At 47.6% G+C, this 15,679-nt stretch overlaps 1 protein-coding gene across 27 annotated transcripts in view; it reads right to left on the bottom strand.

The window, feature by feature from the left end:
- The window catches only part of AHNAK (AHNAK nucleoprotein), a 105,791-nt gene that overhangs the window by 69,641 nt on the left and 20,471 nt on the right, over nucleotides 1-15,679 (bottom strand). For 2 of the 27 annotated variants that reach the window (XM_037729683.1, XM_037729685.1), the window contains exons 6-8: nucleotides 13,103-15,677; nucleotides 8,597-11,119; nucleotides 4,286-8,191 (exon numbers count right to left, since the gene is read on the bottom strand). The exons of 3 other annotated variants lie outside the window; for them this stretch is intronic. In XM_037729683.1, the coding sequence (XP_037585611.1) occupies nucleotides 4,841-8,191; nucleotides 8,597-11,119; nucleotides 13,103-15,677 (8,449 nt within the window). In that variant the 3' untranslated portion in view covers nucleotides 4,286-4,840. Of the gene's footprint in view, nucleotides 1-4,285; nucleotides 8,192-8,596; nucleotides 11,884-13,102; nucleotides 15,678-15,679 lie in introns of those variants that run through there. 22 more of the 27 variants (XM_037729696.1, XM_037729699.1, XM_037729694.1 and 19 more) reach the window with 22 other exon arrangements.

Below are 15,679 nucleotides of genomic sequence, written 5' to 3'. Positions count from 1 at the left end.
AATAATAATAATAATAATAATAATAATCAGAAAGCTTGGATCAACTTTGGCTGGGTCACCTCTTCCCAACTCTCTGAGTTGAGACAAGTCGCTTCTCTTCTGTGAGCTTCAGCTTTCTGGTTTGTAAGATAGGGTCAGCAAATGCCAGAGCTGCCAGATTGCCTGGGCGGAGCTGAGAACTCAGTGTGAGATCTCAAGAGATAAAGCACTCTATGGACTAGAACGCCCTGTCCAAAGAGAAGGTCTTTTCATTCGTAACCCTTTCCCATCCTTGGCCCCATTACTGGGAAGTTTTTCCGTTAGGGCCAAGCCTCAACCTTGTGGTGGAAAATAACAGAGACATTTAAAGGGAAATGAAACCGCCCTCCTCAGCAAAATGCTCCCCACACATTTGCTGTGGCCCATGGCATTGCCTCTGCTGGGCGCCTTCAGTCTTAGGAAGCACTTGCGGCTGCCTGACGCCACAGGGCAATTCAGAGGCTGGTAAACAGCACATGGCATTCCCTGCCCGTGGCAGGCATTCATTCGGAATTCTTTGTCCTCATGAGGAAAGACAGAGAGTTGCTCTGTGCTGCAAAGCTCAAAGCCAGAACTCCATTTTCGAAAACCCCAGCCCGAGATCACGCCAAGGCTAAGCATGCCACCAACCCCTTAAAGTGTGCTTGTGAAATAAACTTGCCCAAACTTGGACTTTCTTCTTGAAAACTTGAGTCTCCTTGTTAATTCCAACGGCAACGTTACAATGGAGAAACTTAGCAGTCTCCTACTTAGCCAAGGAGCTGGAATTAACATACCCATCATGTACCTCCTGACAAAAGGCACCAAAACGGACCCAACATTATTTCTGTGACATTCCTGCCCCAAATGCATAACCTGAACCCAACCATGAGGAAACGCCATCAGACAAATACAAATTGAGGGACATTTCTACAAAACCGGTCCCACACACTTCAAAAATATCAATGCCATGCATGACAACAAAAAGCTGAGAAACTCTTCCAGATGAAGAGAACAGGACAACTAAACATCATGTGAGGTCATTCATGATTGAAGCCCAAAGAGGAAAAAAAAGACATTGTGGCCAGGATTGGTGGCAAATCCCAGCGCTTTGGGAGGCAGAGGCGGGCAGGTCCCTTGAGGCCAGGTTCAAGACCAGCCTGGCCCCATCTCTACTAAAAAATACAAAAATTAGCCAAGTGTGATGGCACATGCCTGTAATCCCAGCTACTCAGGAGGCTGAGGAACAAGAATCCCTTGAACCTGAGAGGCAGAGGCTACAGTGAGCTGAGATCACGCTACTGCACTCCAGCCTGGGGGGCAGAGAGAGACTTTGTCCCCCCCCCAAAAAATAAAAGACATTACTGGGGCAATTGGTGAAATTTAAAGATAGACTACATCTTAGATAATATGTCAATGCTTTGTTTCCTGAATTTAATTATTGTATTGGAGTTATATAAGCTAATGTCCATATATGCTGAAGTATTTATGAGTAAAAGGTCATGATGTCTATAATTTACTTTCAAATGTTTTAGCAAAAGTAATGATAATTATAACACCTATATGGGCCAGGCGAGGTGGCTCATGCCTATAATCCCAGCACTTTGGGAGGCATGGATCACCTGAGGTCGGGGGTTCGAGACCAGCCTGGCCAACATGGTGAAACCCCATCTCTACTAAAAATACAAAACTTAGCTGGGCATGGTAGTGGGCTCCTGTAATCCCAGGTACTTGGGAGGCTAAAGCAGGAAAATTGCCTGAGCCTGGGAGGTGGAGGTTACAGTGAGCTGAGAGCATACCACTTCACTCCGGCCTGGGCAATAGAGTGAGACTCTCTCCACACACACACACACACACACACACACACACACACACACACACACATAGAGAGAGACAGAGAGAGAGATTAAAGCAAACGAAGTAAATGTTAGCAATTGGTGAATCCAAGTGAAAGCTATATGAATATTCATTGTATTATTCTTGTAACTTCTCTGTAGGTCTGCATTCAAAATAAATACACTTTGAAAAAAAAAAAAAAGAAAGTTCAGGTACACATTTAGCTGCATCTCCCACATAATGTTTCTTAATGTCACAGCTAATGCAAAATACCAAAGAGCTAAGGTTGCACTCTGAAGCGGGACATGTATATTAACAACCTGCAAAGTCCTCGTGGGTGCTGTGCCTTTTGCTTTCGGGTGCTGGAGACATAGCAATATTTCAACAGTGCTGCCTTTGCTCAAAACATTTGAGACAACTTCCCAACCACACAGGAAAGTTGTCACACACATAATCACACCTTGCTTTTGACCCAAAACAGCCCGTCCACCTAATTAACCAGCCTTGTTTTTTTTGTTTGTTTGTTTTGTTTTTGTTTTTGTTTTAAAAGATGGGGTTTCACCATGATGGCCAGGCTGGTCTTGAAGTCCTGACCTCAGGTGATCCACCCACCTCGGCCTCCCAAATGCTAGGATTACAGGTGTGAGCCACCACACCCGGCTGTTTTTGTTTTTTGAGATGGCGTCTCGCTCTGTCACCCAGGCTGGAGTGCAATGGCACGATCTTGGCTCACTGCAACCTCCGCATGCCAGATTCAAGCCATTCTCCTGACCCAGCCTCCCGAGAAGCTGGGATTCCAGGCGCCCGCCACAAAGCAGAGCTAATTTTTGTATTTTTAGTAGAGACCAGGTTTCACCATGTTGGCCAGGATGGTTTTGATCTCTTGACCTTGTGATCCACCCTCCTCAACCTCCCAAAGTGCTAGGATTACAGGTGTAAGGCATTGCGGCCAGCCCTTTATTTTTTTCAGTTGGAGTCTCGCCCCGGATTCAAATGATTCTCCTGCCTCAGCCACTGAGTAGCTAGGATTACAGGCATGGGCCACCATGCCCAGCTAATTTTTGTATTTTTTTTAGTAGAGACGGGATATTGCCGTATTGGCCAGGCTGGTCTCAAACTCCTGACCTCAAGTCACCCACCCACCTCAGTCTCCCAAAGTGCTGGAATTACAGGCATGAGCCACCACGTCTGGCCCAACAGTAGATTTTTTGCCGAAGTAAGTATGGAGCTTCCCAAGGTGACACTGAGAGCAGAACAGCCATTGGGATGTATGTGTGGTTGTTTAGGGAAAAACCGGAGCATTTCTTTATGATCATACCTTAAATACGTCTCATATAACCGTGGCTAGTTTAAGAAACCTCGATGTATAAAAATTCAAACTTACCAAACAGAAAAAACAAGAGGATGAGGACATTGTCCTGGTTATTCTTTTTTTTTCTTTGGAGACAGAGTCTCTCTCTGTCACCCAGGCTGGAGTGCAGTGGTGCGATCTCGGCTCACTGAAGCCACCGCCTCCCAGGCTCAAGTGCCTCAGCTTCCTGAGTAGCTGAGACTACAGGCGAGCGCTACGCTGGGCTAGTGTTTTTGTTTTTTGTTGTTGTTGTTGTTGTTTGTTTTTCTGAGATGGAGACTTGCTCTGTTGCCCAGGCTGGAGTGCAGTGGCACAATCTCAGCTGGCTGCAACCTACGCCTCCCAAGCTCGACCACCCTGCCCAGCTAATTTTTGTACTTTTTGTAGATATGGGGTTTCACCATGTAGCCCAGGATGGTCTCAAACTCATGAGCTCAATCAATCATGCCCCCATTTAGAACCATTTCTGAATTATATATTCATATCTGAGGATGCAAAGTAGGTGAGGGGATCCTGAGGCCAAGCCTCCTCTTGATTTTTCAGCAATGGCGCAGGCAACCTCACCATGAGAATCAAGAAGCAGTGATTTTCTCCCACCACCTCCCAAAAGTCACTGCCCTCAAGTGACTGATGAAACCAGCAATGCCACCAGATGGATCTGATCTGAATAGTCACAGCTGGCTGTACAGCTTCCCCAGGCTTCCCGCCTGTCCCCAACACAGAATGCAAAGGCATAAGACATCAAGGTTAATAAACAGCTTTATTTGCCTGGTACAGCATCGATTTTCTTACATTCTCAATTAATTGGCCATTAAAGTGCTGGAAATTTTCTTAATCATGATAACGTTTGTTAAAAAGAAATCAGAACTAATATCAGGAACATGGCGATCATGAATAAACATTTCCCCTGCAAAACCCAGAAAATGGAGGCCCCTCATGTTGAGTTGGTGGGTTGGACAATTTGCAAACAGGTTCTAATTTCCTCTCACCATCAGCACCAAACTGGCTGGGACCATCAACCCTGGGTGAAAACAGGAATAAAAAAAAAAAAAAAAAAAAAAAAAAACCCACCTATAAAAAAAACCCACGGAAAAAAAAAAAAAAAAAAAAAAAAAAAAAAACCCTAAAAACACCCACACCCTGACTGCCGCCACCTCTGAGCCATCTGTGGGTGTTTGCTGTTGGAACAGATCCAATCTCAGGAAAGAGGGAGACCTGACCTCCGTCTGCAACCCATCACCCCCACCCTCCCTTACTAACAAAAGCCCCCAAAGTCATTATAATGAAAAAGTGGGTTTCCATTACCCGGAAACTAACAATGTTCAGTAAAAATGAGGATAATAAACACAAAAGCTTGCTTAGTAAACAGGAGCTCTCAGCAGTCAATGCAAAAAAAAATAAAAAGAAATGAAATCTTAAGGCAAATACTGTTGACTTTGCACACAGGCTGGACGAACTTGGAACTCCTGACCTGTCTGTATAGATCCAGGAGCTGACAGGCAGTCGGTTTTTCAGCGCTTGCCACTGCGTCAGGCAAGATCTTTGCATGATTGCTGAGGCTGTCAGTGTGTTTCTCTTTGGAGTTGATATAGGAACACACCCGAGTTTGATGTTTTGTTATATATATATATATATGTACACACATACACAGGCCTGCTACTCTTTCTTTGTGGAAACTGACAGCTCCACCTCGGGAAGCTGGATGCCAACCTTAGGCCCACTGTCGTTGCTGGAAGAGGAGGACAGTCGGGACTTCTTAGAGGCCAGGGACACCCCACTCCCCTGTAACTTGCCTGTCTCATCATCACTCCCAGTCACCTCATAATGACCTTTGCTCTTTGACCCCAATCCACCAAAGGTACCGAATTTCAGCTTCCCCTGTTTCCCTTTCACTTTCCCGCCTTCCAGCGACACTTCCCCACCTTCAAACTCCAGAGTCCCCGTCGGGGTGGAAGGCGCAGAGAACTCTCTTTCATCACTGAATGAATTCGAGCGGTGCCGTGGCTTCTTACTTTTAAATAAGGAGAATTTGCCTTTCGGTGAAGAGGCTTCGGCCTCTGCTTCTCCTTCCAGAGAGCCCAGGCTGGCCTTTGAACTTTTCAGGTCACCTTTGGACCCAGAGATGGATGCTTCCGGTGAGCCAGTGACACCACCTTTCCCTTTAGGTTTGGAAAAATTAAACTTGGGCATTTTGATCTTGGACTTTTTAAGTTTCACTTCGGACTCTTCCCACTCGCCTTGTCCGGCACCAGGTTGGACACTGGCCTCTGTTTTAGGGAAGTGAATATCCACTCCCACTTCTCTGCCAACCAGCTCACGGCCAGAGAAGGTAAATTTGGGCATCCTCATCTTAGGGAATGTTACTTTTCCAGATCCACTTTCCAAGTGACCTTGAGGCCCAGACACACTCAGCCCAGGAGCCTGGAGTCCAATCTGACCTCCTTTCACACCTCCTTCCACCTTTGGTCCTGAGAAATGAAGGCTCCCAGCAAACTTAGATGTGTCCAAGTTGAGAGCAGAGGAGACCTGGGGTCCCTTCCACTCACCCCCGGAGCCTTTAACACTCACATGCCCTTCACCAAGACTGATGTCGGGGGCACTGGCACCCCCGGAAACATCCACACCTCCTTTGATCTTTGGACCCTTCAAGCTGATGCCAAAATCTGACTCAGGAGATGCCATATTAAAGGAAGGCCCCCTCACACTGATATCAGGAGCAGCCCCATGGAAACCTACTTCTGAACCTTTCAGATCACCTTTGATTTCAGGACCAGAAATCTTCCCAGTTGGGAGTTTCACATTCACACCCGGCAGGGTCACGTCACATCCAGAGGACTTAATTCCAGGCATCTGGAGGTTTCCTTCTAGGCCTGGAAGGCCTCCTCCCACAGTGGGGCCTTTCATCTCGCCAGTGGCCCCAAGGCTCCCTTTCATTTTTGGTCCTTCCAAGTTCAAGTCCACATTCGGTGCTGAAATCTGAGGCCCCTTCAGTTCTCCAGAAACCTGTGGCCCCTTGATATGCAAGTCGGACCCTGGAGTAGAGATGCCAAATTGGGGCAACTTCATTTTGGGAAGTTTAATGCCGCCTTCGGAGGCCTCCAAGCTTAGATCAGGAGTGCCTACGGATACTTTAGGGCATTTGATGTCACCAGAGACAGCCAGGTCTCCCTGCAGGCTTGGTCCCCTCAGTGTCACATCTGGTGCCCCCACGTTAAGCGTTGTTGTGGCATTGATCCCTGGCACTTTCACTCCGTCTCCTCCCACCTGCACTTTGCCACTGACACCGCTGAGGTCGAGCCCCGGAGCCTGCACCTTCACGCTGGGAACAGAGGCATCCAGGTCTCCCTTCAAACTTGGTCCTTTCAAGTTCAGGTCAAGGTCAGGCCCAGAGACTTTTGGCATAGAGAGCTTCACTGAAGGCAAGTCTACTCCTGGCCCCTTTAGAGAAACATCAGGCCCTTCAAGCTTCACATCTGGTCCTCTCAAGTCTCCTTCGAGAGAGGGTAGCTGGCCATGGACCTCGGCTCCCCCACCCTCCATTTGCATACCAGGGATGCCGATCTTGGGCATGGAAAACTTGGGGAACTTAATTTTTGCTTCTGGACCTTGCAGATCTATGTCTGGTCCTTCCAGTCCCACACTGGGGACATCACCCTTTATCTTTGGTCCTTTCAAGTTCACATTCACATCAGGGATGGAGACTTGAGGGGCAGAAATGCCAAAGGACGGTGTTTTGACTTTAGCATCTGGGCCTTCGATGTTGATGTCAGGCGCATCCAAGTTTGCCTGCACTTTGGGGCCTTTCAGGTCACCTTCTATTTTTGGCACTGAGATGTCCACACCTGGCATCTTGACCTTGGGAGCCTTCGCCTTGATGTCAGGACCTTCAAAGTGAATCCCTGGTGAAGAAAGTTCCAGATCAGGTGCCTGGAGTTCACCCTCCAATTTGGGGCTAGGGAGAGAGGCCTCAGCTTTAAATTTAGGTGATTTAATGTCAAACTCTACATCTGGGAAGTACATTTTTCCAAACATTGGTTTCTTGGTTTTGGGTGATTTCACGTCGACTTTGAGAGCTGCATCCGGCCCTGAGATATTGACATCTACGTCAGGAGCCTTGAGACTGGCATCAATTTCACCCGCAGGAACATTCACATCAAATCCCTGTTTTTTGGCCTTAATTTTAGGACCACTCATATGAATTTTAGGCATCTTGAACTTGCTTTTCTTGCCCTTGCCACCAACACTGATTTCAGGAGTCTCAAGGTTCAGCTCTGCCTCAGGAATGGTGACATCTAGAGAAGGTGACTTGATGTCAGCTTTGGGGCTTTTTGCTCCAAATCCAAACTTGGGTTTCTTAAATTTGGGAATTTTAACATCTGGCCCTTCTATGTTAATATCCGGGCTGTCCATGTGAACATCTAAGCTTGGAGCTTCAACCTTGGGTCCCTTGAGGTCCACTGCACCACCTTCTAACTTCGGACTGGAAAATCCAATTTTTGGTGCCTTGAGATGCAAATCAACATCAGGTGCAGATACTTTAGGAGCAGATATCTCCAGTGATGGCATCTTTAAAGATGGGCCACTGAGTTTGGCATCGGGGCCTTCAAAATCCAGACTGGGACCTTTAAGATCTATGTCTGGGCCTTTCAAAGTCCCTTCAACCTTAGGGACAGACACATCAAAATCTCCTTTTACTTTGGGTCCTTTCAAATCCAGGTCAACATCAGGCATGGAGATCTTGGGAGCTTTGATATTTATTTCAGGCATCTTGAACTTGGGGCCCTTCAGCTTTGCATCTGGACCTTCAATATTCACATCTGGAATATCAACGTCCACCTTGGGTCCTGAGACATCAATGTCAGCCTTGGGCAGGTTCACATCCACATCTGGGCCCTCTCCTTTGAAGCCAGGCATGCTGATCTTGGGCATTTTCACCTTGGGCATCTTCAGGTGCCAGTCTGGGCCATGAACATCCACATCAGGGGCGTTGATGTCCACTTTGGGGCCCTTGATGTCAATTTCTGGGCCCTTGAGGTCACCTTCCACTTTAGGAAGGGAAACGTCCACATCGCCCTTCACTTTGGGTCCTTTCAGGTTTAAGTCAATATCAGGCATTGAGATCTTAGGGGCTTTGATGTTCATCTCTGGCATCTTGAACTTGGGGCCCTTTAGTTTCCCATCTGGACCTTCGATATTCACATCTGGAACATCAATGTCCACCTTGGGTCCTGAGACATCAATGTCAGCCTTGGGCAGGTTCACATCCACATCTGGGCCCTCTCCTTTGAAGCCAGGCATACCGAACTTGGGCATTTTCACCTTGGGCATCTTCAGGTGCCAGTCTGGGCCTTGAACGTCCACATCAGGGACATCAATGTCCACTTTGGGGCCCTTGATGTCAACTTCAGGGCCCTTGAGGTCGCCTTCCACTTTGGGCAGAGAAACATCCACATCGCCCTTCACCTTTGGACCTTTCAGATTCAGGTCAACTTCAGGCATAGAGATCTTTGGTGCCTTGAGGTGCAGGTCAGGCATTTTAAATTTGGGGCCCTTCGGCTTCCCTTCTGGACCATGAATGTCAATGTCAGGGGTGTCAATGTCCAAGTTAGGGCCTTTGACATCCACTTTGGGACCTTTCAGATCTCCTTCCAGTTTAGGAACGGAAATGTCCATGTCTCCTTTTATCTTAGGTCCTTTCAAGTTCAAATCAATGTCACTCATGGAGATTTGCGGGGTTTTGAAATGAACATCAGGCATCTTAAACTTGGGACCTTTGAGTTTCCCTTCAGGACCTTCAATGTCTACCTCTGGCCCTTTCAGATCACCTTCCACCTTAGGGAGTGAAACATTTGCATCACCCTTTACTTTGGGACCTTTCAGATGCAAATCAAAGTCAGGCATGGAGATCTTGGGGGCTTTGATGTTCATCTCTGGCATCTTAAATTTGGGCCCCTTCAATTTTCCTTCTGGACCTTCAATATTGACATCAGGAGTGTCAATGTCCAAAGGGGGGCCTTTGACATCAATTTCAGGGCCCTTGAGATCACCTTCCACTTTGGGTAGAGAGACGTCCACATCACCCTTCATTTTGGGACCCTTCAAGTTAAAGTCAATGTCAGGCATGGAGATTTTGGGGGCCTTGATGTTCATATCTGGCATCTTGAACTTTGGGCCCTTCAATTTTGCATCTGGACCTTCAATACTGACATCAGGGGCATCAATGTCCACCTTGGGTCCTGAGACGTCAATGTCAGCTTTAGGAAGGGTAACATCCACATCTGGGCCCTCTCCTTTGAAGCCAGGCATGCTGAACTTGGGCATTTTTACCTTGGGCATCTTCAGGTGCCAGTCTGGGCCATGAACATCCACATCAGGGGCATCGATGTCCATTTTGGGGCCCTTGATGTCAACTTCTGGGCCCTTGAGGTCACCTTCCACTTTAGGAAGGGAGACATCCACATCGCCCTTCACTTTGGGTCCTTTCAGGTGCAAATCAAAGTCAGGCATGGAGATCTTGGGGGCTTTGATGTTCATCTCAGGCATCTTAAATTTGGGGCCCTTCATTTTTGCATCTGGACCTTCGATATTCACATCTGGAACATCAATGTCCACCTTGGGTCCTGAGACATCAAGGTCAGCCTTGGGCAGGTTCACATCCACATCTGGGCCCTCTCCTTTGAAGCCAGGCATGCTGAACTTGGGCATTTTCACCTTGGGCATCTTCAGGTGCCAGTCTGGGCCTTGAACGTCCACATCTGGGACATCAATGTCCACTTTGGGGCCTTTGATGTCAACTTCTGGGCCCTTGAGGTCGCCTTCCACTTTGGGCAGAGAAACGTCCACATCGCCCTTCACCTTTGGACCTTTCAGATTCAGGTCAATTTCAGGCATAGAGATCTTTGGTGCCTTGAGGTGCAGGTCAGGCATTTTAAATTTGGGGCCCTTCAGCTTCCCTTCTGGACCATGAGTGTCAATGTCAGGAGTGTCAATGTCCACTTTGGGTCCTGAGACATCAATGTCAGCTTTGGGCAAATTAACATCCACTTCTGGGCCCTCTCCTTTAAATCCTGGCATGCTGAATTTGGGCATTTTCACCTTGGGCATTTTCAGGTGCCAGTCTGGGCCATGAACATCCACATCTGGAGCATCAATATCCACTTTGGGGCCTTTGATGTCAACTTCAGGGGCCTTTAGATCACCTTCCATCTTCGGCAGAGAAACATCCACATCTCCTTTCACCTTAGGGCCTTTCAAATGCAAATCAAAGTCAGGCATGGAGATCTTGGGGGCTTTGATGTTCATCTCAGGCATCTTGAATTTAGGGCCCTTCAGTTTCGCATCTGGACCTTCGATATTCACATCTGGAACATCAACATCCACTTTGGGTACCGAGACATCAAGGTCAGCCTTGGGCAGATTCACATCCACTTCTGGACCTTCTCCTTTGAAGCCAGGCATGCTGATCTTGGGCATTTTTATCTTAGGCATCTTCAGGTGCCAGTCTGGACCTTGAACATCCATATCTGGGGCATTAATATCCACTTTGGGGCCTCTAATATCCACATCAGGAACTTTCACGTCACCTTCCACTTTTGGCAGAGACATGTCCACATCACCCTTCACTTTGGGACCTTTCAGGTTAAGATCAAAGTCAGGCATGGAGATCTTGGGGGCTTTGATGTTCATCTCAGGCATCTTGAATTTAGGGCCCTTCAGTTTCGCATCTGGACCTTCAATATTCACATCTGGAACATCAATGTCCACCTTCGGTCCTGAGATGTCAACGTCAGCCTTGGGCAGGTTCACATCCACATCTGGGCCCTCTCCTTTGAAGCCAGGCATGCTGAACTTGGGCATTTTCACCTTGGGCATCTTCAAGTGCCAGTCTGGGCCTTGAACATCCACATCCGGGGCATTAATGTCCACTTTGGGGCCCTTGATGTCAACTTCAGGGCCCCTGAGGTCACCTTCCACTTTGGGCAGAGAAATGTCCACATCACCCTTCACTTTGGGGCCCTTCAGGTTTAAATCAATGTCAGGCATTGATATTTTGGGAGCCTTCAGGTGCATCTCTGGCATCTTAAATTTGGGTCCCTTCAATTTACCCTCTGGGCCTTCAATGTTAATGTCAGGAGTGTCAATGTCCACTTTGGGGCCCTTGATGTCCATGTCAGGGCCTTTTAGATCACCTTCCCCTTTGGGCAAAGACACATCCACATCACCCTTCATTTTGGGTCCCTTCAAGTTCAGGTCAAAGTCCGGCATGGAGATCTTGGGGGCTTTGATGTTCATCTCAGGCATCTTGAACTTGGGGCCCTTCAGCTTTGCATCTGGACCTTCGATATTCACATCTGGAACATCAACGTCCACCTTGAGTCCTGAGATGTCAAGGTCAGCCTTGGGTAGGTTCACATCCACATCTGGACCTTCTCCTTTGAAGCCAGGCATGCTGAACTTGGGCATTTTCACCTTGGGCATCTTCAGGTGCCAGTCTGGGCCGTGAACATCTACATCTGGGGCATTGATATCCACTTTAGGGCCTTTGATATCAACCTCTGGCCCTTTCAGATCCCCTTCAAGTTTGGGAAGAGAAACATCCACATCACCTTTCACCTTGGGGCCCTTCAAGTTTAAGTCAAGGTCAGGCATGGAGATTTTGGGAGCTTTGATATTCAGGTCAGGCATCTTGAATTTGGGACCTTTCAAGCCTCCCTCTGGACCTTCCACATTGAGCTCTGGACCCTCAATGTTCATACTTGGGCCCTCTATGTTGATGTCTCCTTTTGGTAGATCCACAGCTACATCTGGTCCTTCTGCTTTTAAGCCAGGCACACTGAACTTGGGCATTTTCATCTTGGGCATCTTCAGATTCCAGTCTGGACCATGAACATCCACATCGGGTGCATTAAGATTGACTTCTGGCACCTTAACATCAACTTTGGGACCTTTAATGTCACCTTCTAGATTGGGACCTGCCACATCTAAGTCTCCTTTGACTTTGGGACCTTTCAAATTTAGCTCCACATCAGGCATAGATACTTTGGGAGACGAAATACTCAGGAAAGGCATTTTAAACTTGGATCCTTTCACTTTTCCTTGGACCTCGACATCAGGAGCATTAATATCAACTTTTGGACCTGTTATGTCAATATCTGGCTTTTTACCTTTGACATCCACCTCAGGTGTCTGAACTTTGGAGCCCGAAAAATTAAATTTGGGAAGCTTAAAACGAGATTTCTTTGACTTGCCATCAATATTAAGCTTAGGACCAGAAACGTCCACTTCTGGACCCTTTATGTCCAAACTGGGAGCTTTAATGTCACCTTCCAATTTGGGCCCAGAGACATCAACATCTCCCTTAAGCTTTGGACCTTTCAAATTCAAGTCAATTTCTGGCATGGAGATCTTGGGCATGTTTACATGCATGTCAGGCATCTTCAGTTTTGGACCTTTTAATTTGCCATCAGGGCCATGAATGTCAATATCTGGAGCATCTACATCTATCTTCGGGCCTTTTATGTCAAGAGCAGGTCCTTTCAAATCACCTTCTACATTTGGAAGTGAAACATCCACCTCTCCTTTCATTTTAGGGCCTTTGAGATTGAGGTCTAAATCAGGCATTGATATTTTAGGAGCCTTGATGTTCATCTCCGGCATCTTGAACTTGGGGCCCTTCAGTTTCGCATCTGGACCTTCGATATTCACATCTGGAACATCAATGTCCACCTTGGGTCCTGAGACATCAAGGTCAGCCTTGGGCAGGTTCACATCCACATCTGGGCCCTCTCCTTTGAAGCCAGGCATACCGAACTTGGGCATTTTCACCTTGGGCATCTTCAGGTGCCAGTCTGGGCCATGAACATCCACATCCGGGGAATCAATGTCCATTTTGGGGCCTTTGATGTCAACTTCAGGGCCCTTGAGGTCACCTTCCACTTTGGGCAGAGAAACGTCCACATCGCCCTTCACTTTGGGACCTTTCAGATGCAAATCAAAGTCAGGCATGGAGATCTTGGGGGCTTTGATGTTCATCTCAGGCATCTTGAACTTAGGCCCTTTCAACTTTCCCTCTGGTCCTTCAATGTTAACATCAGGGCCTTCAATGTCCACTTTGGGTCCTGAGACATCAATGTCAGCCTTAGGCAGGTTCACATCCACTTCAGGGCCTTCTGTTTTGAAGCCTGGCATGCTGAACTTGGGCATTTTCATCTTGGGCATCTTCAGATGCCAGTCTGGACCCTGAACATTAACATCTGGGACATCAATGTCCACTTTGGGGCCTTGGAGGTCAATTTCAGGACCTTTCAGATCTCCCTCTACCTTAGGGCCTGTAACATCCACATCTCCTTTTATTTTTGGACCTGTGAGATTCAGGTCAATATCTGGCATGGATATCTTTGGAGTCTTAAAATGCATTTCAGGCATCTTAAACTTTGGACTTTTCCACTTTCCTTCAGGTCCTTCGATATTCACATCGGGACATTCAACATCCACCTTGGGTCCCGAGACATTAAGGTCAGCCTTGGGCAGGTTCACATCCACATCTGGGCCTTCTCCTTTGAAGCCAGGCATGCTGATCTTGGGCATTTTTATCTTGGGCATCTTCAGGTGCCAGTCTGGGCCATGAACATCCACATCAGGTGCATCAATGTCCACTTTTGGGCCCTTGATATCAACTTCTGGGCCCTTGAGGTCACCTTCCACTTTAGGAAGGGAAACATCCATATCACCCTTTACTTTGGGACCTTTCAGGTTTAAGTCAATGTCAGGCATGGAGATCTTGGGGGCTTTGATGTTCATCTCAGGCATCTTGAATTTAGGCCCTTTCAACTTTCCCTCTGGACCTTCGATATTCACATCTGGAACATCAATATCCACCTTGGGTCCTGAGACGTCAATGTCAGCCTTGGGCAGCTTCACATCCACATCTGGGCCCTCTCCTTTGAAGCCAGGCATGCTGAACTTAGGCATTTTCATCTTGGGCATCTTCAGGTGCCAGTCTGGGCCTTGAACACCCACATCTGGGGCATCAATATCCACTTTGGGGCCCTTGATGTCAACTTCTGGACCCTTGAGGTCACCTTCCACTTTGGGCAGAGAAACGTCCACATCACCCTTCACCTTGGGACCTTTCAGATGCAAATCAAAGTCAGGCATGGAGATCTTGGGGGCTTTGATGTTCATCTCTGGCATCTTGAACTTGGGTCCTTTCAACTTTCCCTCTGGTCCTTCAATATTAACATCAGGGCCTTCAATGTCCACTTTGGGTCCTGAGACATCAATGTCAGCCTTGGGCAAGTTGACATCGACTTCAGGGCCTTCTGCTTTGAAGCCAGGCATGCTGAACTTGGGCATTTTCATCTTAGGCATCTTCAGGTGCCAGTCTGGGCCTTGGACATCGGGGGCATTTACATCGAGTTTGGCGCCCTTGATGTTCACATCTGGTACTTCAATTTTACCTTCTACCTCAGGCACAGACACATCTACATCCCCTTTGATTTTGGGTCCTTTGAGATTTAGGTCAACATCAGGCATAGAAATATTGGGGGCTTTGAAATGCATATCAGGCATCTTGAACTTAGGACCTTTCAATTTGCCCTCTGGTCCCTCAATGTCAAGATCTGGCCCACTGACATCCACATGTGGCCCTTTAAGATCCCCTTCCAATTTGGGAACATCTACATTCACCTCTCCTTTTGTCTTGGGGCCCTTTAAGTGTAGATCGAGGTCTGGCATAGATATTTTGGGAGCTTTAAAGTGCATGTCTGGCATCTTGAACTTAGGAGTTTTCCATTTGCCATCTAGGCCTTCCACGGCTACCTCTGGTGTGTCAACATCTAATTTGGGACCTTTGACATCCAATTCTGGACCTTTTAACTCTCCCTCCAGCTTTGGGGCAGAAACATCAACATCTCCTTTGATTTTGGGTCCCTTTAAATTGAAATCAACATCAGGCATGGAGATCTTGGGGGCCTTGAAGTGCATCTCAGGCATCTTAAACTTGGGACCCTTCAGCTTCCCTTCTGGACCTTCGAGGCTCACGTCTGGGACTTCCACATCCACCTTGGGTCCTGAGATGTCAAGGTCGGCCTTGGGCAGGTTCACATCCACATCTGGGCCCTCTGCTTTGAAGCCAGGCATGCTGAACTTAGGCATTTTCATCTTGGGCATCTTCAGGTGCCAGTCTGGACCTTGAACCTCCACATCTGGGGCATCAATGTCCACTTTGGGCCCTTTGATGTCAACATCTGGCACTTTCATTTCACCTTCTACCTTGGGCACCGACACATCCACATCCCCTTTGACTTTGGGACCTTTTAAGTTTAAGTTCACATCAGGCATGGAGATCTTGGGGGCCTTGAAGTGCATGTCTGGCATCTTAAACTTGGGCCCTTTCAACTTTGCATCAGGACACTCCAGCTCAACATCAGGCACCTCCACATCCACACTGGGGCCTGTTAACTCTCCCTCCAATTTTGGCACAGACACATCCAT

The sequence above is a fragment of the Cebus imitator genome, unplaced genomic scaffold (genome assembly GCF_001604975.1).
Source record: "Cebus imitator isolate Cc_AM_T3 unplaced genomic scaffold, Cebus_imitator-1.0 Scaffold316, whole genome shotgun sequence".
Lineage (NCBI taxonomy): Eukaryota > Metazoa > Chordata > Mammalia > Primates > Cebidae > Cebus > Cebus imitator.
This window is presented reverse-complemented; position numbering and strand designations above follow the sequence as displayed.